Below are 25028 nucleotides of genomic sequence, written 5' to 3' on the forward strand. Positions count from 1 at the left end.
TCAGGCCTTCCTCCCCCGGATTGTGCTGTTAATCGCATATCCATCTAATCAAAATGAGAAAATGATGTCTTGATGCCAAATAAAAAATGATGCAGAAATGGTTTGGATTTTAGAATACATATTCAAACCAGAAACTCTTGTAGGGCCAGTTTAAGGGGGAGAGAGTGTTAGTAAGCAAACAAGTCACTGCTATTTTTCCAAATTGAAGATAAGATCATGCTGTAAAATTTCCACAGGATTCAGTGAAGAATATAGTGTGGCTGCTGTTTGAGCAATATACTTGAGATAAAATCTGCTTTGAAGATGTTGCCCAACCATCTTAAAAGCAGGGATCCAACCTGTGCATTACTTTTCCTATTTTCCCCGTAAGATAACACTTGTTATTTCTATCTAGCATGCTTCTGCATGCGCGGTCTCTTTCTCTTTCAGTATAAAGGGCATGATGTATCCAAAGATAAGTCCTTTTGAGTATCTTGCCATAGGTGAGGCACTGTCCTCATGAAATCAGTGGGGCTTCAGCTAGGAATAGAACATAAAATGGATAATTATTTTCTGAATGAATGTTCAAAATCAGTTTTTTGTTCGTTTGTTTCCAGTCCTTAGAAATTTCACTCTTAAATCCAAAAGTGAAAGACTGCTTAAGGATCAAGCTTGAACATATCCAACGTTGTGTCAGAGGTGCTGGTTCTGCATCTACAGCTTTTTTTATAGAGAGGTATCTGGGTTTTAGCTAGATGTTGTTCCTTCCTTTCCTCTCATAGTTCTTGCAGTGGATTTTATTTTCTTTATATCCAAAGTATTCATTGCCATTCATTAGTCTTTATTTGCTTGATCAGATTTAAATAGTTTTGGGGTCCTGTTAGTCCTCCCCCCTATGCTAAAAGACAGTTTGAAACAGCAGTTCTGTGGAGTATAATGCAGTCTTTGCCCTGGCTGTCATATAATCACAGTTCTTTTTGTGGCTGAGGAGAATAAGACATCAATAAAAGGAGAATTCCAAGTGTGAAGTATCAGGGAAGCACCAAAGGGCTGGATTCACTCCTGGTTTATTATTAATATCTGATGATCCAGGGCAGCTTGTTAAAACCTTTTTAATAAAACTGTTCAGAAACACTTCCCAGAATTAGTATTTAAATAGCCTACCTCTTATGCTGCATTATCTCCTACAGCGGACACTAATGAAGGCAAGTATCCATTCTTCCTCCAAATGCCTTCAAGAATGGCTGATTTGTAATCTGATTTTTCTTCCTGTCTTATTAAATTTTTCTTGCCTCATTATTTTAGACGATTTCAGCATCCTCAGGGTTCAGTCTTCTTTTGCTCTCTTTTTTTCCTACTCACTTTGTCTCCTTTATTTTGGGACAGATAATAGCTCTTCCCTTCTTTGCCTCCTGGATTTATTCTCCTACTCCCTTATTGGCTCAACACTAGTTTCTTTTATTCTACCTTGATGATCTTAGCAAACCTTCTAGGGAATTTCATGTTCTTTGGCCTGGTTCTTCTAATTCATTGGCTCTTTTCCTCTTATTTTTTCCTCTGTGACTTTCCCTAATGAGACTATTTTGCTATTTAATGCCAGTTTCTTTCTCTGGCCTTACATTCTTTCCCTCTATCTCAGCCTTAGTTTACTAATTCATTACATTATCTTAATTCATGCTGGGATGTGGAATGTTTATGACATATCATATACTCCACTCCTTAGTTCAGGGGTATCAATCTCATTTGTTATGAGGACTGGATCTGACATAATGAGGCCTTGTTGGGCCGGGCCATGTCAGGCCATGTGTGTACCTGTTTAAGATTAGGTAGCAGAGATATAAACTTTACAAAGGACACAGACAAACACAATTATTATTATTATTATTTTTTTTAAAAAAGCTTAAAACATGCTTAAAATGTTAGCACTCGGTCTTAAAGGTGCTTTCTTGGTATTTCTCCCATGGGAGTTAGGGAATGGGCAAAAGAAGCTCTGGCTCTTTCCTTCCTTCCTCAGGGGACCAAGAGAGGGAGGAGCCTCAGCCAATAGAAGGAAGAGAGACTTGGCTCAGTAGCTCTGCTGTGCAATTGAGAGAGCCTGGAAAAACAAGCTCAGCATTTCCTCCTTCCTCCCCAAGGGAGGAGCCTCAGCCAATTGAGCAAATAGAGGTTTTGCTCTATAGCTCCTGTGCGATTGATCAAGCCCTGAAAAGCAAGCTGTTATGCAGAAGGAAGCAAGAGATAGGGAGAAGGAAACAGATGACAGCCAGTTGCTCGGGGGCCTGATTCAGCCCCCAGGCTGCATGTTTGACACCCCTGCCTTAGTTTTTTGTTCTTGTTTTCCGAAATTTGACTTAATTTGTCTTTGTTTTGTTTTCCTTCTTTCTCAAAGATTTCTTTGGATTATCTTTCTATCCTTGTATTTATCAAAAACTATAGCTTTTTCCTTCTTCAAGAAACAAAAAACCCGGATTTGCAGCTTTCCTATTCAGTTTTTTGGTATTATAACATATGTGAGGACAGTGTTCAGTATTCTTTGCTGTCTCCATGGTGTCCTCTCCTTTTTTGTTGATCTTTCAGCTTGTTGTCTTGCTATTTCATGATAGCTGTCGTTATCACTCTTTTGAAGTTAAAAGTTTAAAGACTGGATTTCTTGTTTTGTTCCAGACTCCTTTCTTCCAATTTTTAAAGGTGTCTTTTAAAGCTGCCAAACTTTAAAGATGATTGTTGCTCTGTCTTCATCTCTCTTTCTCAAGTTAGAGGGTTTGATTCCATTCTTTCTTCTCTGATTTTAGCTATGTCTTGTCATTTTTACTTGTCAAATGTTGGTGCATTTCCCCCTTCCTATTGATACTGCTTGTGTTCTGTCTTTTCCCCTCTACACTGACTTAGTTAGATTGTTGTAATGCTCTTGTAGCTGGTTTTCCTTATTCTCATCATTTTATTATTACTGGAACCAAAATGTTAAGATGATGACGAGACATAACTTGAATCTGAATGCTATACTACAGGTGGACTTTGTGGTCCTATGCATATGTGAACTGAAATCTGACTTGGTCAGACATGAGGGGGAAAACTCCATTTTGCAGCCCTGTTCATAAAACATGGCAAAATCCAACTGTTATGTTTTGGTATGGACAGAAAATCTCTTCCTGAATTTGAAACGTCACTCTCAAATAGTTATGTCATTCTTCAAGCCTTTTTTGGGTAGAGATAGTGTTACAGGAAAAAGCAAGACAAATTTCAGTTCAGACAGTAACTGTTCTCTTCTCCAGACAGAAAATAACTGTTACACTTACAGAACTTAAATAAGAAGCATAATTGTGCTTGTTTTCTGTGATTATAATAGAGTAGAACAGGTTACACAGGGTGGTTTCTTTTTTTTTCTCTGACATAGGCAGCTACGGAGTCAGACAGGATTGCAGCTGAGGCATGTAAAGTTGACTTTGTGAGCAGGATTATGCAATTAAAAATGCTTGCACATCCTCTGTGTTTCAGCTATTAAAATAAAATAAAATAATGATGATTAAATTGCTGTAGAGAAACAGAAGACTAAAAGGTTACCCAACACCACTGACGATGTTGCTGTCAGTGACTGTTTATTATTTCGACTTTTAGGATGCCCTTCCCTGCAAGCAGGGCTCAGGACGGCTTACATCAGGATAAAAAACACAACAGTCTACATTGATTAATTTAAATTAATAATAAAACAGTGCAATTCTTAAACAATGTCAGATGGCAGATGATTTGAATTAAGATGGAAACTCCCCAGAGCTTCTAGGAGGTAGGGAAAGGGGGCATGGGGGGAACTCAGGAGTACCAGCCTACTTACTGTCCAGTCACCATCCTCAGCCAAAGGCCTGGCGAAACATCTCTGCCTTACATGCCCTGTGGAAAGGTAGTAAATGTTGATGGAGTCCTAGAAAAGCTGTTAAATGGATGAGTGCTAATGAATTACCAGCCACAAGCTGAGGACCAAACTGAACCTTTACATATTTGCAGCCCCAGCACTGTCAACTCAGGCAAAGATTGGCAAAAACAAGTTTCTGTGGGAAGTTATGTACTAGGGAGAAGTGTTACCATGGGAAGTAAACATGCTGTGTCTCAGCTGATTGCTTGCTTGATAATATACCTGGCTTTCATGGTGGCCATGAGAGTAGAAGGCTTAAAATGAAATTTAAATAGATGCCTTTGATCATCGTGCCTGGTGGAAACCTTTGTGCCTATTAATGAATCATAGCAATAGTGGTGATTAGAATCTGGATACAGTGTAGTGAAACCATTGGAGAGCTTCTAAAGACATGCATTTTAAATTGCATTTTAAATGTTTGAAAAGCTAGATGGTGTGATAAAGGGCACCAAATTTATTTTGAAGTGCAATTAAACAAGATCCTTCCGTGTTATATTGCTGAGCTCCATGTTGTATTTTCAGTTATGAAGCAAACATTTAAAACTTTGTTAAAAACCCTGATAATCCAAGTGCTGTTTGGAAAGTATTTCAAGAAAGAAGCTTATCTGACTATTGTTAAGCAGTGTGCTGTATTTTGGAGAGAAAATAATCTTTGAAACCTTGTATTGACTGGGAGAAGCTTGAAAGAGCTTAATGTGGTGTGTCTGATGGAACCTCTCCACAAATTGTGAGAAAGTGAAATGAAGCAACTTTTAAAAGCTTTTTGGTGGCTCCTGCTTTTATGTTAGTGGTTTGCAAAAAACCCTCTGTTATGTAGTGCTGTAGTTTTTAAGAGCAGATGCACTTGAAACATTATGATGTATAGCCTTATGGCAACCCCACGGGGTTTTCAAGGCAAGAGGCATTGAGGTGTTTTGCCATTGCCTGCCTCTGTGTACTAACCTTGGATTTCCTTGGTGGTTTCCCATCCAGATACTAGCCAGGGCTACCTGGCTTAAATTCTTGGATTTGACAAGATTGGTCTAGCCTGAACCATCCAGTTCAAGGACCAGTTTATTTACCCAAGATCTGATTGGGAAGGGGGGGCAGGTGGGAGGGAGAATATTGTGGATGTAGTATGTCTTCTGAGGAGCTTGAACTGCCCTTTGTGGTCCTTCTTGATGCACCAAGTCATTGCTTTAACTTGCAGGATAACCTGTAGCATTAATTATCATTTGCTGTACTTCTGGGCTTTTCTCTTTGTCCTGCTGTAGTGAGAAGTCTTCATGCATAGGAGCAACATTCCCTGGTGAGCAGTGAACCAGAGGATCCAGTGTCCTGTAAAATGTGTTCTTATTCCTCTTTATTCCCCTTTAACTAGGGAATAAAAAAAATCTGAACAACTAATTCCTCAAGAACTCTTTAAAACAGTAAAATTTTATAATCTCATTCCCTAGCAGAATGAGTCTGTCTATATCCATCACTTGACCTGGTGCCTAGCTAATCATAACAGCATTCAAAAGTAATTCATTTCTTAGCAAAAACCTGGATTCTTGCTAACTAGTGCTGAATTTAGTCCTGAATACTATCTAGATTATTTCTGTGCTGTTGACAGTATTGCTCTGCAATAAGCCTTGTAGTAGTTGACCTGTTCACCTTTGTTTTAAACTATGCTTCTTGAGTACAAAAGATGGTCAAGATTTGCATCCTGGCTGACATATCCTTCCTATGTAACTATCTGCATTGGCTTCATAGTGTACACTGGGGCAGCCATCAGTGGTTGATAGTCTACAACACTTTGCAGCAGACCGTCACCAATTGAGGAGGATTTGTTCCTGAGATCACTGTGAATGATGAAATCCACAAATACTGGAAGGCAATCCCAGTAGCAAAATAGCTACACATTTCCTACAGATTTGTAACTATGCACTGAATATGATGATGGCATGGTGGATGTAAAGACAGGCTGGAGTTGAAGCATTTTATTCCTGCTCATTACTTACTCTCCTTCTCTTTGGTGTGCTCTGCACCACTAGCTTTTCTTTCAGCACCTCAGTTGGGGAGGGGTATTGTGCCGCATCACACAGTCAGGCTGTGGACAGTGAAATTGTGAGCTGCAAATCCACACCTGGTCTGTTGCTGAGGTCCCCAGCCTTTTTCAGCCTGTGTGCACCTTTGGAATTCTGGTACAGTGTGGTGGGTGCAACCACAGAATGACTGCTGCAGGAGGTGGAGTCAAGCACAAAATGTCAGAGACTCGGGTCATGCATAACTCTGATAGTAACTGTTCAGCATTTCAGACAGAAACTCTGTTTAACAGGATTCCTTTTATGACAGAAACTCTGCTTAATAAGATGTCTTTTAAGGTTTAACATGTTGTTTTAAAAACATTTTCTTACATACATACCGCTTGCCTTCAGTAGTGCAGTGAAGTTCTTATGCTGTGGGAGCAGCTGCTGCTGAAACAGCTTTTTAAAAATCTGCACAGGCAATCAAAATTCCAGAGGCCAATCAGAAGCCCTACTGGGGAAAAACTCCACCAGGCCATACCCACTTACTAAAATACTTGGTGGGCACCAGTAAAGGTGTTGCCAGGCACCATGTTGGGGGGGGCCCTTGGTGTACTATATTTACAGCCAGGCATGACTGAGTTTTGTAGGCCTGAGAGTATTTCTGGTGTGAAAAAAGCTCTGTGTGAATGAACGCCAAATAATCTGTTATTTTACTAATTTTTAATTAATTATAAAATTATTTCTTTGGGGCTTTGTATTTCACACTGTTAAAATGTAAAACTTGGAGTAGTGTGTGTTCATTTTTTATTGCATTCAAATGCAGTCTAACACAAGTTTTAAAAACAGATAATGAAAATCCCTCAAACTGTCTCCCCTACTTCTCCAATCAGAAGCATAATCCCTAGGCCCTGTGAAGAGATCCACACACTTGGTCATGAGGGCTCTTCTCATTTTACTGTCCTCTTCTAGAGATACACCACAGTAAGCAACTTCCAGCATAAAGAGATTCCTGGTGTACTCAATTTTGATATGCTCTTCCAGACACATAGGTTAGTCCCTGTGTAAAAGAATAAATGAACATAAACCCAAGATTAAAAACCGCAACATTCAAAAACTGGAGGGAGAACATTTTAATCTTTTGGGTCGTTCCATTGTTGACCTACAAGTAGCAGTCCTCAAACAGAAATGTCAAGGGGAAACTGCAACATGAAATTCAGAACAATGGACTCTCCCAGGGCTGAATAGGGACGTAGCATTCTTTATCTCACTACACATACTAATTTTCTCCCCCCAAGCATTTCCCCTCTCCTCTAATCGAGCTGGTTACAACACGCATTGTACATTTGCATCCTTTACAAGCATTCTTTTCAGTCCCCCTCCCACTTTCTGACCCTGTATCTGTTGTCTGAGGAAGGGAGCTTTGACTCTCAAAAGCTTACACCCTGAAACTCTAGTTGGTCTCTAAGGTGCTCCTGGCCTCGAATTTAACTGTTCTGCAGACCAACATGGCTATTCTCTGAAACTATAATCAGGGAATATCTATTACATTTACAAAGCCCAAGGAGGAGGAAGAATTCTTGGCAAAGTTTAATTTGTTTAGTTATTTCCATCCAATATAATAGGGGTGGCCAACGGTAGCTCTTCGGATGTTTTTTGCATACAACTCCCATCAGCCCCAGCCATTGGCTATGCTGGCTGGGGCTGATGGGAGTTGTAGGCAAAAAAACATCTGGAGAGCTATCATTGGCCACCCCTGCAATATAAGTAAACTTTAAAAGCTTGAACTGTCAAGGTCAGGGCTCTTTTTTATATTCTTACGTGGAGGATAAACTCAGTATCTGCTAACCTTTTCCATGGTGTCTGGTGAGAAGGAGGTGCCTGCTGTATACAGCTTCTTTAAATGTGAAAATGCTTGCTGGTGATTGCGCAATTTTTCCACCTGACAGACTCTGAGGCTGCCTCTGTCCAGTGTTGCAGTCCTTTGAAGAGTCTGTACTTCCATACTGTTGGTTTGGGTGTAGCCATTTGTTGCCTTATATTGGCATTTTTTAAGGCTGGTAGACTAGTACAAAACATTTTGCATTGTGTGTTAATATTTCACCTGAGCTTGGCCTCTCAGATGAAACTGGAGAAACGTGCAGTTGGGTATTAAGTATGCTTAATCCGTTGCATTGCCACATCATGGTTACACAAAGTACTCTGGAAAGTATTTTCTTAGGGACAGGATGTTGGAAGTAAACAGACTTCAGAAAAAATGGCAAAGTGATGAAATACTTCAGAAGCGTTATATGGTTTGGGAGCTTGTCAGCTAATCATTAGCTTAGGTCTGGCCATGTCAGGTTAAGACAACATCTCCTACTTTCAGTGATGTAAGTGTTCAGTCAGTTAAACAATAGCTGGCATTGCCTGTTTTCCCATCTCCCTTTCCTGTGTATGAAAACCACGTCCTATGTTGGTTCTGTCCTTCTGGTGTGGGTGCTGCTGCTTCTGAAGATTTAAAGGAAGAATAAAGTTATTTATTCTATTCTTCAAGGCACTCTGGGTTATAGATGTAGAGATGTTCAGTCCTCAGTCCTGTTAGGGCATGGCCAAGTCGGGGAGGGGGGTTGAACCTGGCTTTTCAATATCTAACTGCATCCACTATAGCATGTAGTGCTTGCCTACAGTCTCGCTGCTCATTGATGTTAATGTAGGGCAAGACCCTTTTGAAAAAGAACGAAAAAGGAAGGGTAGCAGCAGCAAGCCTTTATTGGCATAAAACAGATTTGGCAGTAAAATAGCAATATAAATAATATAAAATCCTAGATAATAGAGTACGTAGGGAGCTAATATACATAAAATAAGTAAAATATATATGAGTCAAGTTTAGCCAAATTAAATAATTAAAACAAATAAACTGTAATACCAGGAGATCTCAGGTCCCATTCTCATTCACAGTTCAATCTATATGATTTTCAACATCTTCAAAAAGGTGCTGATACCTTCTCATATACTTCACAAATTGAATGAAGTTTTAAAGTGGTCATGCCTGTCCTATGAAATTCAATAAAAGTGCTCTCAAAAAGGAAGGGAAACAAGAAATTTACCCCAAGAAATACAAATTAAGAACCTAAAACCATTAAATAGATACAAATAGGGGGGCCCAATCTTAAAACGAGTAGATCTAGAACATTAACATATAGGCTGCAATCAGGTGACAGAAGCTGGCAAGGTCGGGCCACACCTCAAATTTATCTGGTACTATTTGTTACTGAGAGTTTTGTCCAAACACTCCACCCTTGTCATGTCTCATCATGCACTCACTCCATGGTCAGACTACTGCTACAGTAGCCACGGAGTGGGTGCTTTGGCAGCCATATATGCCCGGGAGGTTGTTACATTCGGCCTCCCAACATCTATTGGCTGTTCCCGGCCCAAGAGTCACCCACCTTGTCTCAACTAGGGCCAGGGCTTTTTCAGTCCTGGCCCCGTCCTGGTGGAATCAGCTCCCTACCTGGCTTACTAGCCTTCCGCAGGGCCTGTAAAATGGAGTTGTTCTGCCAGGCTTTTAGTTGAGGCTTCAGGCATCTATTTCTTGATCTGGTTGGCCTCCCCTGCTGGCACTGTCACCTGTGCTATAAAATGGAATCATATCTCCCATCATGATGTGAGACAACCAGGCTGGGCAATATGTGATGATATGGAAAATTTTCTGAGTGCTGTTGAGCTTGTTTGTTATAAAATGTTTTTATTGGATTTTATTGTTTTAGCATATGTTGTACTCCGTCCTGAGACCTATGGGAAATGGGTGGCATAGAAATATACTAAAATAAAAATAAAAAATAATAATTTTTTTTAAAAAAATCCTATTTGTACATGCACAGAAGCACTTATTCACCATCAGGTGGTGATTCACGACCTAGGTGCAAATATGCACTTATGTGCACATCAGTAACTTAGTATTTAAAAAAAATGCAGCTATAGAGCAGATGCTTCAAACTTCCCAAACAGCTTGAGTATGCAACAGTGTGATCAGACATCCGGAAAATTTGTGAAAAGTGAAATTATAATAACCAGTGGCTCAAGCCTAAGATATACAATAGAGGCCTAATATGATATCGTCTTGTGTTCTGAGCAGATGGTACTGCAATAATATCCTTTCCTATTTTGGTCCAAAAGGTACACTTTCAAATGCACACCTGGACTGCACTTGAAATTGTATCTTTTGAACCAAAAGAGGAAAGCATCTTGTTGCAATACTATGGTATATGCACCTGAGTAGGACACAAGGCAATATCATATGAGACCTGTGTGGTACACCTTAGCCTTGAGCTGGTAGTGGTGATGATGATTATAATAATAATAATTACTATTTCCACTTGGTCCCTTACTGATTAATACTTTATTTTATTATTGCAACACTGAAGCCTCTGTGTATTATTTTATGCTTGACCACTGAAGAAGGCCAGTTTGCTGAAACATTTTGGGTCACATAAGGTCCTGTTTGTGAATACTGTACAATTTTAACTCTTAATGAGGCTACATTTGGGCCAGTAACTGCTTTTAAATCATTTTTAATAAATGCATGTATTTTTGATAACCTGTATTAGCAATATTTTAATGTTCTATATCTATTGATTTTAAGATCGGGCCCTCCTGTTTTATGCATTTAACCTTGTAGGTCTTAATTCAAGACCCTTTTGGGGACATGCCTTTGTTTTGAGCCCTTTCATCACATATCTGATTATACAAATCCAGTGCTTTTCTGGATGACTCATTATAGCCTGGGGTTGTTAGGTTCAAAGTAACATTGCTGCTGCCTCACTCTTATGCCTCGTACTAGCACATGTTCTCTTTTGCAGCTAATAACCTGCACTTTGGAGTCTGTGGCAGTTAATGATCAGTGATAAATTGGTAGTAAGATATGGAGTCTAGTGCCTTTTGAATATGTCAGTCATCTATTGATGTCCAAATTCTCTCCTTCCCTGTTCAAGGCAAGAAGAGTTTAGCCTTCATTTATATGATTGCTGAATCCATATTCCTTCTTCCCCCCCACAACCTCTCCTGTTTCTGTTCTTTGCCTTGCACAGATATCCCTCTGCCTCAAACCTGAAAACTGCTGACTGCACTGATAAAGTCTTTTATGATTTGGCCTTTGATCATTGGCCTGTATATCCCTGTACTCTTTGACTTGGAACAGTACTCCCAGTTCTTGGGAAGAGGTCTTTCTCAGCTCTTTTACCTGAAATTATTTACTTGGAAATGCTGGGGGTTGACCCAGGGACCCTTGTATGTGCCAAATGTGTGTTCTCTCACTGTATATGGAAAGGATTACAGAATATTTTTGGAATAAATCCTGTGAAGCCATATATGCTGAAAATACCCTGTCTGAATTGGTCAGGCACGTAAACATTCAGGAAAGATCTGTGAGCAGGAGCCAGGAGAAATCTAGTATTGGATTATGGGTGTTTGGCATGTAGGAATTGTTCCAGAAGCATTTCAGTTTATGGTAAAAGGATTGTGACACTTCAGATACTCCATTCTATAGAAAGTTGAAGCTACGGCTGGGTCTAGTTGAATTGAAAAATGATTTCCCATTTTTACTTTGTTTAATATGCCAGCTTTCTTCCACCATAGAACACATGGCAATAGACTTGGAGTTCTCTGAAAGCGTTAGTCACTGATCAGACCCAGGGATATTTATGGCTCTCTAACCATAACCTGGTAGTTTAGTACCCTTAGTGCTAATAAAAATAACGGATTTTTAAAAATGATGTTAAAAGTAAAAATTACTGTCTTGGATATGCAAACTTTTATTTCAGGCCTCTCCTCTTGGAACCTGGAGTAATTGGCTTGAAATTCCTGAGCTTGATAATATTTTTCAGCTGAGACATGTCTTCCTTTTTGAAAGGATTCTTTGAATCCCTGGCTGCAGTTTAATACCTTTAAAAAAATTTTACGATCTTTGCTGTTTGTTATAGTTCTGAACTGAAGAGAGGAGATGAAAGGTTTTCTTGGTAAAGGAGTTCAGTAATCTCCCTCTGATCTTTATAAAGAACATTTTGACATTGACACTAAGAAGAGCTTATCTAACACCTGAAGAAAATCTTTTTTTTAACAAGTAATTAACTAATAGGGATAGTCATCTTGAAGATTTATTCTGTGTAAGTTCTTCATTATATAAGCCTTTTTTGTTGTTCTTTTGCGAATTGAACATGCTAACTATATAAAATCAAAATTGGATCAAGTGATTTAGTTTTCCACAAAACACTCATGGTACATAAACTAGAAAGCCCCAGCTGGCAACTGGTTTGCCTTAGAGGGCCACTGTGAAAAGCAAGGAGTGGTGAGATAGCATCTTAGCTTCCCCACCCTTAAAGTTCCCATTCTGCAGATTTCCACATTTGGAAACAACAAAATATTGTGAGAAACGATATGCTAGATAAGGATGAAATAATCCATTGTTATTAATTTTTCATTTATGTACAGTAAAATAATAACTGGAACTTTTATTCACATGGAAAATAATCTTACCTTCAATTCAATAATAGAATGAGTCTAATAGCTGTGGACTTTGACCTGTTACAGAACGTCTGGGTGGGGGGTTTACTAAAAGGGATTTTCCTAACATCTAATTAAAGGAAATTGAATTGGGTAGGCAAACTATTTTTATACTAATAGTTATACTTACTGATTTAACCTAGGCCTGCAATTTAGTTTCTTAGTATTATCTTTATTGTCTATAGATGTGTTAATTGCCACACTGGTTCTTGTTCTGACCTGATTGCTTTCGCTGCATGTAATTTCTTTGGATTTTCAAAGCCTTGTTTAAAAGAAGGGGAAGTGCTTTTTTCTTTTTGTTTCAGTGGTACAGGTGCTTGCTGATTAATTGCATAGGTGCTTTTTCTAATGTTTTAAAATAGCTGTCTACTGCATTTCCCCCTGTTCATGGACTGCTGGTATACTCTTAGTGCTACTGACAGATGTGTTCCTACTGATGCTGCAAAGGGTTCATGTGGCCAGCTGTGGTTTTCAGCCTTGAAAGGGATTATGGCCAAGATCCAAGCTGCTGCTTAAGTTTACAAAGAGACATGAACAAGCACCAATTTCTTTCTAAAGCTGACTCCCACAGCCTATCACAGTTTTTTTAAAACCCTCCTCAGTTTCTAAATCAGTTGGGTACAGTCATGAAGTCATTGTTCTTTGCAGAAAAACACATCTGAGACTCCTTTTATGTTATTTTTCTCGGCCTTAGAAACATTCATAGTATTTTTAAAAGAATGTTTATACAGTGATTTTCTTGAGTGCTTAGAGCACTTAGAACAGCCTAGCAGGGTAGGCCAGTAGTTTTGTATTGAAGGCATGGGGGGTGGAGCTCTGAAGGTGGTTGAGACTTGAGAGGGCCTGTCAAAGAGCCCAAAACTGCATCCTGTGGGTCCCCAGGGCTGTTAGTGCACAAGTAACCAAACCTTTCTTTGTTTTATTAAAACTATGTGGAGATTTATTTAATTTCTGTCAAACAAAATATTTACTGTGCAGGCAACATGACACTAAACTTGTAGAGCAGAAAAAAGGAACCAAGGAAACTAGCTCATACCAACTCACTGCCCACTTTTCTCTATAAAGATGGCTTGCCATTCCAGTTTTGTCTGATGAAGTTTGCTTAAGAGCATACGAAAGCTTACATTCTGAATAAAACTTAGTTGGTCTTACAGGTGCAACGTGTCTACTGCTTTTTTCTATAGCTTAACTATATAACACTCTTTCAGAACCTGTGTTAGATGGCACAAACATTAAGTCTAAAAGTCAAAGGCCATAGCTCATGTGTTCTCTATGTTTCTGTCTATTGCAATATAAGCATATAATAATCCAGGCCTTCAATTCCGTCAGAATCCAACCTAGCCTCTTTCTCCAGGTCCTTGGCTCAGTTATAGTATTTTGGCCAAGCAGCATCAGGTGATAGCATTCAAACAGAACACATTCTTGCTGGAATCCTCTAGGAAAAGACCTCATCACTCCTGATTCCCCCTCTTATCCTGTGGACTGCAGCTTCTCATGAGAAGCTAGTTGCCACGTTGTCAGCTCTGGCTTTGTAGATGCCAATTAGTAACACCTGCAGGATGAAACCAGCCTGTAACTGTTCACATTAACCCTTGAAGGGGGGAAACCAGGGGTGCTTTGCCTCACAGGGTCTTAAACAGAACTAAAGAGTTCATAGCTGTGCTGCAGTTGGAACCAGACAGTGAGTCATTCAGAAATTTTATTGTATATAGCCAACTGGAACCAAGAACTCTTTTGGTCACATCATGTGCTGTTAGCTGCAACATGACACCAGCTTCTGTATATTCTTCACTTTTTAAAATTTTGCATGTGCATGATCCTCTGAGTCCAGACCTGGATAGTGCTGGGTAGTCCAGTTTCATCAGGTCTTGGAAGCTAAGCCAGGAGTTGGCTCCTGCAAGTATTTGGATGGGAGACCACCAAGGAATACCAGGGTCACGACCTGGAGGCAGGCAATGGCAATCCATCTCTGAATGTCTCTTGCCTTGAAAACCCTAGGGGGTCACCATAAATCAGCTGTGACTTGATGGGGAAAAAAAATCTTTTGAAGCTGAGAGTTCATCTACTATTATGTGCTTAGCACACTGTTTACACTGGGATGGATCCTGTCAGTGTGAAGAGATCACTGGAGATCTATCCACACATTATGGCATAGTCAGGCATTTGTTTAGTCAGCTCTAGAGTGCAGCTCTTTTGTGTCTAGAGGGCCATGGCTGGGGTGAGGCTGTCAGGAGGTCTGTGTAGCCCAGGATTCCTATTGAGGGACTTGATTAGGCCTGTTGATCTCTCTCGGACGTTTATTTAATGCGTCCTTTTAAAACATTTCTATCACATACTCACAACTGATACCGTTATGAAACAATAAATTAATAAACCTGATAACATTTCATAACAGTAGTACCTACAAATAACTCCAAAGAGCCAAAAGAAAAGAGCTGGTTTAAAAAATGATAAAAGATCCCAGTAAGAGCCAAGAGCAGCAACAGTGTGTAGCTGTAAAAATACATACACATTCATAGCAGCATAAATTAAAAAAAAAACTCATGTGAAATCATATATAAAACTTCAGATTTTAAAAAAACGATATTGTGCCTCACCCAGAGATAGGATTGCCAGGTCCAATTTAGGAAATATCCGTGGTCTTTGGGGGTGGAACCCGGAGCAAGGTTGTGACAAGCGCAATTGAACTCCAAAGTGAGTTCTGTCCATCACATTTAAAGGGACCTTTTAAATGCCTTCTCTCCATTGGGAATAATAGAGGACAGGGGCACCTTCTTTTGGGGCTAAAAGAATAAGACCCCCGTTCCAGTCATTTGAAACTTGGGGGAGAAGCACCAGATGCTATGCTGAAAATCTGGTGGCTTTGCCTAAAAAAAGCCCCCCCCCCCGTCCCAGATACCCATGGATTGATTCTCTATTATAACCTATGGGGACCAGTCTCCATAGGCTATAATGGAGAGCCCAGTGGACATTCACCCCCTCCCCAATTTTCCAAAGTGGAGGGAGTGCCCCCTGCCCCCAACTGGGGATTGGCAACCCTTTTTTATTTTATAATATTATATTGATATCCTGCCCTCCCTTGAAATAAAAGTTTTAATCTGGAGTCCAGAATTCATGAGAGAGGCCACTAGGTAAATAAATTGGAGCAGGTGCATATAGATTAAGACCTGTAATAGAGATCTTCACAAACAGGAAGTTTTCACATGGGAAAGTGGAAATAATCCCAGTCTGTTCAGTCTTCTAATTACTCTTGCTGATACTATAGATGGAAAGGTTTTATGCTGCTGTAACTCATGGCTTTGATTATTTAAGGGATTGTAGTCAGAGGACATAGATGCTTTTATTAGTCCCTAATTCTGCTGCCTCCATTACCATGACATTACCGTGACAGGCCATATTCTCCCCTGGCTTTTTTAATTAAGAGATTATCTTTAAGCAGAGTGTTCTGTCAAAGAAGCCTAACTTTAAAAACAGTAGGACACATATCCGAGGTTTAATATAATTTTGGCTCATTCATAGAATTCTGTTCTGCTTTGAGAGTTATAGCTTAATGCAGGACCCCTGCCAAGAACCAGAGAAGCAGTTATGAAATTTTTAAAAATGCATTCCTCCCTCCACTGGGTAGTAAGAGAATCTACAGAATTAATATATTGATGTAAACTGGCTTGGTAAGCACTTAAAAAAAAATAACTAGAAGATTTTGTTAATCTTTTGCATTTATGTGTATCTGAATAAATGTGCATCCACATGAAAGGTTACACCTTGAATAAAACTTTGTTGGTCTTAAAGATGCCACTGGACTCAAACTTTGGCTGCTTCAAACCAACACAGCTACTCACCTGAATCTAGTACTGGTCTTTAACAATAAATGGACTGTAGGGTGGGGTGGGTGGGGAAATGTTTGGTAGGAAGTGATGCCAATTTAGCCATGAATAGACTAGTAAAGCCATGAAGTATACTAGAAAAGACTCCAGACTAGGTGACTAGGCAGTAGAATGGCAGACAATGTTTTGGATGAGTGACTCTGAAGCAGGCCCAGTGCTAGGGGTTCTAGCGCCCCAGGCCGAAACCTGAACTTCTGCCCCCCCCTGTGTTTATTGGCCCAGTGACATCACTGAAAGTGATGTCATCGGGGGTGCGAAGCACGAGAGCTCGGCCTACCCCTGTGCTTGGCCCTCTCCCTCTTCAAAGGGAGCTGAAAAGACCTCTTTCCAGCTCCCTCTGAAGTGGGAGAGGGCTGGGCATGGGGCAGGTTGGGAAGATAGCGGGCGCACTCAGAGCTGAGCTCTGAGCATACTTGCTGCCACGCCCCCCGACTTCGCCAAGGTTTTCCAAGGCTTGGCAAGGTCAGGAAGTTAACAGGTGCAGCAGGTGAGGAGAGGGGGTGCCCCTAGGCGGCCACCTACTTGGCCTACTCCCACGCATTGGCCCTGCTCTAAAGTGGTGCACTTGACAACAACTCTTTCTCATTAAACTCACATTGGATGGATCTGAATAGCCTGTACCTGCCCTGGAAATTAAATTTTGGACTGTTGCAGAAAGGTGTGTGCATTCCAGCTTGCAGGAGCTGTGGCAGGACACAGCTAATTATTATTATTTTTTTTTTGCTGTCAAGTCACAGCCAACATATGGCAGCTCCGTGGGGTTTTCAAGAGAAGAGATGTTCAGAGGTAGTTTGCTATTGCCCATCTCTGTGTCACAACAATTGTATTACTTGGTGACCTCCCATCCAAATACTAACTAGGGCTGACCTTGCTTAGCTTGCAAGATGTGATGGGATTGAACTAGCCTGGGCTATCCTGGTCAAATTATATTAGGCCTAAAACACAGTTTCAGGTGTGAGAGAGGCCTGATATAGGTCAAGAGTGCGGTGTCAAGGAAGGGGTATGTGTTTAATTATAGGAAAAAAATATACAAGTGGCTGCATTATGTCTGTCTTCTTCCATACTAGACTAAAAGCAATCCATGGTGTGTGTATGTGTGTGTATATATATATATACACACACACACACATACACATCCCCCAGTATGGGAGAAGACAGACATAATGCAACCATTTGTATATTTTTTTTCTGCTGGTTCCTAAAGAAATTGCATGGGAAAGGAGTGAAGAAAGGCCCTTCCCCAATGCCACATCTCAAATTACGGTTCTGGAGTGCCAGTCATTGGGTGTCACATGTAGTTTGGCCCTATGTGAACTGAAAGAATGGCACTATCTCTATCATGCACAGAGCCTGGACATTAGAAAAACAGTGCAGTGCTCTGTTCATATAAGTCATTCCAACAGCTTAGATGACTTTCTAAGAGATTGGTCACACTCATGGAGGACAGGCCTATCAGTTGTCTCTAGTGATAATTACTATAAAGGGAATCTCTGCATCATACGTTTGATTATCAGGCATTGGTTACAGTACCAAGATAATCTGTCTCTGTCATACCCTGTTGGTCAGCTTTTTCTGAATATCTGGAGGCCCACTGGTGGACTGTATGGATGCTCACTCTGATCCAGCAAGGCAGTTCTTGGGATGTTAATTTTTCTGTGAACATCAACATTTTAATAAAACACCTTGCAATTTGTGTCTAAAACTCTTAGCCCCATTGGTTGAATAATAGGTAAAAGGATTACAGAGAGCTGTTGAACATATGAAGCTGCCTTCTACTGAATCAGACCCTGGGTCCATCAAAGTCAGTATTGCCTACTCAGACTGGCAGCGGCTCTCCAGGGTCTCAAGATAAAGGTTTTTCACACCTATTTGCCTGGACCCTTTTAGTTGGAGATGCTGGGGATTGAACCTGGGACCTTCTGCTTCCCAAGCAGATGCTCTATCACTGAGCCACCGTCCCTCCCTTGTTAAGTGTTCTTAGCTGTTGGAAACCATTTTGAACACAGGACAAAGCACTTTATGATGGATCCCCCGACTCCAGAATTGTATTGTTTCATGTTGCTGATGCCTCTTAGTTGCATAGGCAGGACCAGCGCATGGGAGTAGGTGGGGTAAGCAGCTGCCTAGGGCACCACCCCCTTACTGCCCTACACTAAAGTGCGACATTTTAGCTGTGTCTGGCCGCTTTCAACTAGAAAGTGGCAGAGTGCCACTAAAACACTGTGCTCTCCAAAGAGTGCCGTGTTTTAGCAGTGCCCGGCTGCTTTTGGGTTGAAAGTGGCTGAGCAGCACCTTTCAATCCAAAAGTGGCTGGGCGCCGCTAAAATCCTGAGCCCTTCGGAGGCTTCTAACGAAGCCTCTCAAGAGCCAGGTGGTCCTGCACAATGATGTCACTTTGTGACATCATTGTGCCGTGTGCGCACTTTGTGCGCATGCAAAATTGACAAGAGCTGGGGAGGGAGGCGCAGCACAGGGGGCTGCCTGGAGTGGCAGAATCCCATGTGCCGGGCCTGTGCATAGGAATCTGTTTGCAAGGACAAGTGACCAGCCAGCTATGCTTGAAATTGGCAATTGTGAAAACCTGTTTATTTTATATTTCAGTGATTTATATGAATAGTTAAGTAGCAAGGCAAGCTTTCAGATTGTCACAGGGCTAAGGTCTTGTTTATGCCTCCATCACTGTCACAGAGCTAAGGCCTTGTTTATGCCAAGAATCTATAGGTTTGATATATGAAATGGGCACCCCGAGAATCTTGGTTTTAAATTAAATCAAATGGTCTTAATTACAGAGGCAAAGCTGGACATGTGGACAGTGCTAAAGGTTCAAGTGATGGAGATAATCTGAATAGGACTTGCAGTGACTAAGCAGTTGAGATTTTAGTATCTTACACTGTCCTTCTCTAATCACTACTGTGCCTTGCTGAGATTACCAGCTCTCAACAGATAAAAAGTGGTATCTGAGTAAAATCTATGGATGGCAGAGCCCAAAAATAAAGAGGCAACACCAGCATGAAAAAAAAATGTCCATCGAAAATGTAGAGTTGTTGCCTACAAGTAGGGATGGGCATGAACCAAACCACAAAGCAACATTCATCACAAATTTTGCGCTGTTCTTGATTCGTGAACTGAAGTTTGTGATGAGTCTACCATCGCAAACTTCCGTGAATTTTTAAATCAGTTTGTGGCTGTTGTGGATAGAGCAGAAAGCAGGGGTCTAAAGGGACTCTGAGTCTCTTCAAACCCATGGAGTTGGGGGTTTTGTTTTTTTACATTTTTATGTGCATGTCTGTATGTGCACACACATACCTGAAAGTCATGGTGATTGACCCCTATTGGGGGCATGGAGGATATTCAGAGAAGTAGCTAAATAAATCCTGCTCCCGCCTCTGGCTCCGGTATTCCAAGGAGATCTCCTATCCAAGTACTTGCCAGAGTTGACCCTGCTTAGCTTCTGAGATCTGATGAGACTGGGCTTGCCTGGACGTATCCAGATCAGGGCCTTTAAACCCCTGCTTTCTGTTCCCTGTGAAATCCACAAAAGCAGCTGAGCAGAGGAGAACTTCCTTGTTTTTAGGTTGCTCTCTGCTGCTCAGCAATTTTGGGCTGTCTTGTGCGATCCCTTTAAAACAAGACTGCCTGAAACAGCTGAGTGGTTCAGCTATTTGGGGGCTTTCTGCAAACACCCGTGAAAGAGGCTGTGGTCCCTTTTAATGGGGTTTGCAAGGCCTCAGACAAATTAAGTTTGCTAACAAACCTCCTGGTTTGACTCAGTTCATGATTTGGCAAAGAACTGCATTTTTCCAGTTTGTGCCCACCCTACTTAAAAGTGCCCCATCGCTATGCCATGTGCATGTAAATGATGTCAGTTAGTCTACAGAGTCTACCAAGATCATCATAAGTTTAGTTGTATAACAAGTGTAAAGACTAGGCATGCATGCAGGAAAGATAATTCAAGTAAGACATCCCAGCCAAAGAGGATCCATTGCCATGTGTATAACACACACTCATGCAACATATTGCTTGCATTTAGAAGGCAGTGTAGGAAACCACTAGCCAGTTTGCAGACTGGAAGTGCCAAAGCTGAGTGCCAAGTTGCAAGGACAATCATTGATTCTGTGGTAAAGATCTCAACCCAGGCAGAGCACTTGGAATGACAGTCAAAAATAAGCATGTAGTAAACAAGCCTTCCTTCCCCCCTTCTGGCTGCGGCTGCTGCTCAGATCTTCTGTGTTCTCAGCTGCCTTCTGCATTACTTGATCCACTCACTGCAGCTGATATTTAAGCTAATCCTGAAATGAACTGGTTCCACCACAAGCAGATGGACCACTGTCTGGCTGACTTGCCTTGGGCAGAACTGTGCTGTACTTGCATGGTGACAGTGTGTAGGTTGTAAGACTAGGGGTGTATTTTTTTTTAACCAGCATTTTTTTTTTGTTCAAGTCTATTGAAAAAACATTGAGATTCCTAAAAAAATCTTGGATCCAAATACTGGTATGGTATTCAGATCTGGGACTTTTCAGAAATAATGAAAATGTTTGGGTCCACTCTAAGTGGATCAGAAAGGCAGCCTTCCAGCATTCTGTTTGCTGTCACTAGTAGCCTGTTCAGTGGTAGGGAGAAAATCCATGATTACTTGATTAAATTTTGTATCTGAGGGCTACCGCTATGTATCTTAGGGCTTCTAGGAACATCCCAGGCACATGTCATTTTTTAAAAATGGGCACAATCTGTACAAAGGGCAAGCCTTCTTTTCAGGAAATAGATAAATGGATTCCCCCAACTAGTCAGGGCAATAGTTTTCCATTTATTTGGTAACCATATTCCTTAGCTGAATGTTTCTTGTCTATTTAATCTCTGTCTCCCCAATGCCTCTTTGCCATTGACTATACCAGTCTATTGAAAACACTGCCATGAAAATCTGTATCTTGGTACTGACATAATTTATACTAAACTACATAATACATGATGATTAAAATGTAATGTATAATTTTGAACATACAACTTTCATTACTTCCAGCTCCACTTTGACTGTTAATGGCAAAAAAAAAACCCTATTTAAAATATAGTCCAGTGCTCTACATGTATATCAAGAAGTATTTTAAGAACCTAGGTGAAAAGTTCTGGCATTCTGTAGTTTTATCAGGTTTATGGTTTTTTAATTGAACTTGTTATAGTTGTGATGGCCAGCAATAAATGCTTGTTTCTTTGTTCTGTTACAGGAATGTTTACCCTTGCAGAAGTTGCATCTCTTAATGACATTCAGCCAACATACCGTATCCTGAAACCATGGTGGGATGTATTTATGGATTATCTAGCAGTTGTTATGCTAATGGTCGCCATCTTTGCTGGAACTATGCAGCTGACCAAAGACCAGGTGGTCTGTTTGCCCGTGTTGCAGTCTGCTGTAAATGCAAAAGTGCAGCCCAGCTCCCCAGGAAGCGCCAAAACAGCTGATGTTATACCAGAATCTGAAGCAACTGCTGTTGAAGAGAAAAAAACATGGTCAGCAGGGACAGTTTCCTTTGAAGGGGCATCTGTTGTTACACATGACATACCTCTGAGCAGAACTACCTATTCACCATTGCACTCCACTGTCGCAAACCAGGAAGCAAAAAAGGAGCAAAAAGACTCTCTGGGCCGAAAAACAAATTTGGATTATCAACAATATGTTTTCATTAATCAGATGTGTTATCACTTGGCTCTTCCTTGGTATTCAAAGTATTTTCCCTACTTAGCTCTTATACATACTATTATTTTAATGGTCAGCAGCAATTTTTGGTTCAAATATCCAAAAACTTGCTCCAAGATTGAACACTTTGTTTCTATTTTAGGGAAATGCTTTGAGTCGCCTTGGACTACAAAAGCATTATCTGAAACAGCATGTGAGGATTCTGAGGAGAATAAACAGAGGCTCACTGGGGCCCAGTCTCTACCAAAGCATGTCTCAACCAGTAGTGATGAAGGCAGCCCAAGTGCCAGTACCCCCATGATAAGCAAATCTGGGTTCAAATTCTCAGCAGAAAAGCCAGTTGTTGAGGTCCCCAGCATGACCATTTTGGATAAAAAAGATGGCGAACAAGCCAAAGCCCTTTTTGAGAAAGTACGTAAATTTCGCGCCCATGTAGAAGACAGTGATTTGATTTATAAACTCTACGTTGTACAGACTGTCATAAAAACTGTGAAGTTCATATTTATTCTCTGCTACACAGCAAACTTTGTCAATGAAATCAGTTTTGAGCATAGCTGTAGGCCCAAAGTGGAGCATCTAACAGGCTATCAGGAGTTTGAATGCACACACAATATGGCTTATATGCTGAAGAAGTTACTCATTAGTTACATTTCTCTCATTTGTGTCTATGGTTTTGTGTGTCTGTACACTCTTTTTTGGTTGTTCCGGTTACCCCTGAAGGAATATTCTTTTGAGAAAGTTAGGGAAGAGAGTAGCTTCAGTGATATTCCAGATGTTAAGAATGATTTTGCATTTCTCTTGCACATGGTTGACCAGTACGATCAACTGTACTCCAAGCGGTTTGGTGTCTTCTTGTCAGAGGTGAGTGAAAACAAACTGAGGGAAATAAGTTTGAACCATGAGTGGACTTTTGAAAAGCTGCGGCAGCATGTTTCCCGTAATGCCCAGGATAAGCAAGAATTGCATCTCTTCATGTTGTCAGGGGTCCCAGATGCAGTGTTTGATCTGACAGATCTGGATGTGTTGAAGCTTGAACTGATTCCTGAAGCAAAAATCCCAGCTAAAATTTCCCAGATGACTAACCTTCAAGAACTGCATCTTTATCACTGCCCCGCAAAGGTGGAACAAACAGCCTTCAGTTTTCTTCGTGACCACCTGAGGTGCCTGCATGTGAAGTTCACAGATGTGGCAGAAATCCCAGCTTGGGTATACTTGCTTAAAAATCTTCGGGAGTTATACCTGATAGGCAACTTGAACTCTGAAAATAATAAAATGATAGGACTTGAGTCTCTCAGAGAACTAAGGCATCTTAAAATTCTCTATGTGAAAAGCAATTTGACCAAAATTCCCTCTAACATCACTGATGTAGCACCACATCTAACCAAGCTCGTAATTCATAACGATGGCACCAAGCTCTTTGTACTGAACAGCCTTAAAAAAATGATGAATGTAGCTGAGCTAGAACTGCAGAACTGTGAGCTGGAGAGAATTCCACATGCCATTTTCAGTCTCACTAATTTACAGGAACTAGATTTAAAGTCAAATAGCATACGCACAATTGAAGAAGTCATCAGCTTCCAACATTTAAAAAGACTGACTTGTCTGAAGTTGTGGCACAATAAAATAGTCAACATTCCTTCTTCCATTACTCATGTAAAAAACTTGGAGTCCCTTTATCTCTCCAATAATAAACTCGAGTCTTTACCAGCTGCAGTGTTCAGTTTACAGAAACTCAGATGCTTGGATGTAAGCTACAATTCCATTGCAGTGATTCCTGTGGAAATCGGTTTGCTTCAGAACCTACAGCATTTGCATATCACAGGAAACAAAGTTGATATTTTGCCAAAACAGTTGTTTAAATGCTCAAAGTTGAGGACTTTGAGTTTGGGGCAGAACTGCATCACCTCAATCCCAGAAAAAATTGGTCAATTGCTGCAGCTTACTCACCTGGAGCTGAAAGGGAACTGTTTAGATCGGCTCCCGGCCACACTGGGGCAGTGTCGCCTTCTCAGGAAAGGTGGACTCATTGTGGAAGATCACCTCTTTGACACGTTGCCTTCAGAAGTCAAAGAAGCATTGAACCAAGACACAAACATTCCCTTTGCTAATGGGATTTAGACAGTGATAGAACTCTTTAAAAGAATACCATAGACAGTGCTGAAGTATAAGTTAACAAATCCCTGCGTTAAGAAATCTGGAACTCTTTTGTAAAGAAGAATTGTTAGAAGGTAGAAGAAGTTTGGTGTCCGTAGTATTTTAAAACATCATTTCCAACATTTTTGGAAGGGAAAGAGGGTTGGGGGGGGGACCTGAAACGATTTTGATTCTTTCTATTTTAAGTTGTTTGTAACTTGGATGCTGCCGCTTTTGAATGTTTACAAATTTGCTCGCCTGCTTAATGTATATTATTAAACTGGTGACCTTTTCTTACTATAAATAACTTCAGGGCCTCAGTTCATTTCCTATTTGAAGTAACGTTTCATTCAGTTTCTCAAAGTGAGATGTTAATTGGCATCAGCAAGGGGGAGTTGTGGACACATCCAGTACTTAATTATCTTTTATGAACCACATCTGCACTGTTGCATGAATAGAGATATAGGTGTTGCCATGCAGGTTAGAGCAATCTCTGTTTAGTGGTTCTAGACCTCTAGTCAACTACATAGTGCATGCAGTGTTGTCTTCTGGATCATGGCCAATGGCTTGACTTAGGTGTGCAGCAGAAGGATATTTGGCTGGTTCTCTTGGTACTGTTATTTATGATAGTCTCCACTTTCAAATAATTGGAAGAGTCCTGTCTTTTGCAAGCCACTTACTACTCAACCCACCTTAAATACTTAATTCCTGCTACTATGGGCCTCATGTTATGCCATGCTGTACTAAGAGGTTTTTTTTTTAATGTAAAAATTGTTAAAAATTAGCTTCTAAAAATAATTTTTAAATGCAATAAATGGAAATTGGGCTTTTAAAAACACCATTATACAATTTAGTGTAATACAGCAAGAGACTTATATTCCTTTCTTAAAAGTCCGAAGAGCAGG

The 25028-nt window shown here is 40.6% G+C and overlaps 1 protein-coding gene across 4 annotated transcripts in view; it reads left to right on the top strand.

The window, feature by feature from the left end:
- Positions 1 to 24430, top strand: part of LOC132590784 (volume-regulated anion channel subunit LRRC8D) — a 97581-nt gene extending 73151 nt beyond the window's left edge. For all 4 annotated transcript variants that reach the window (XM_060263707.1, XM_060263708.1, XM_060263706.1 and 1 more), the window contains one exon: positions 21521 to 24430. In XM_060263707.1, coding sequence (XP_060119690.1) covers positions 21523 to 24108 — 2586 coding nt within the window. In that variant the 5' untranslated portion in view covers positions 21521 to 21522 and the 3' untranslated portion in view covers positions 24109 to 24430. The remainder of the gene's footprint in view (positions 1 to 21520) is intronic.
- The last annotated feature ends 598 nt before the right edge of the window (positions 24431 to 25028 follow it).

The sequence above is a fragment of the Heteronotia binoei genome, unplaced genomic scaffold, assembly GCF_032191835.1.
Source record: "Heteronotia binoei isolate CCM8104 ecotype False Entrance Well unplaced genomic scaffold, APGP_CSIRO_Hbin_v1 ptg000753l, whole genome shotgun sequence".
NCBI lineage: Eukaryota > Metazoa > Chordata > Lepidosauria > Squamata > Gekkonidae > Heteronotia > Heteronotia binoei.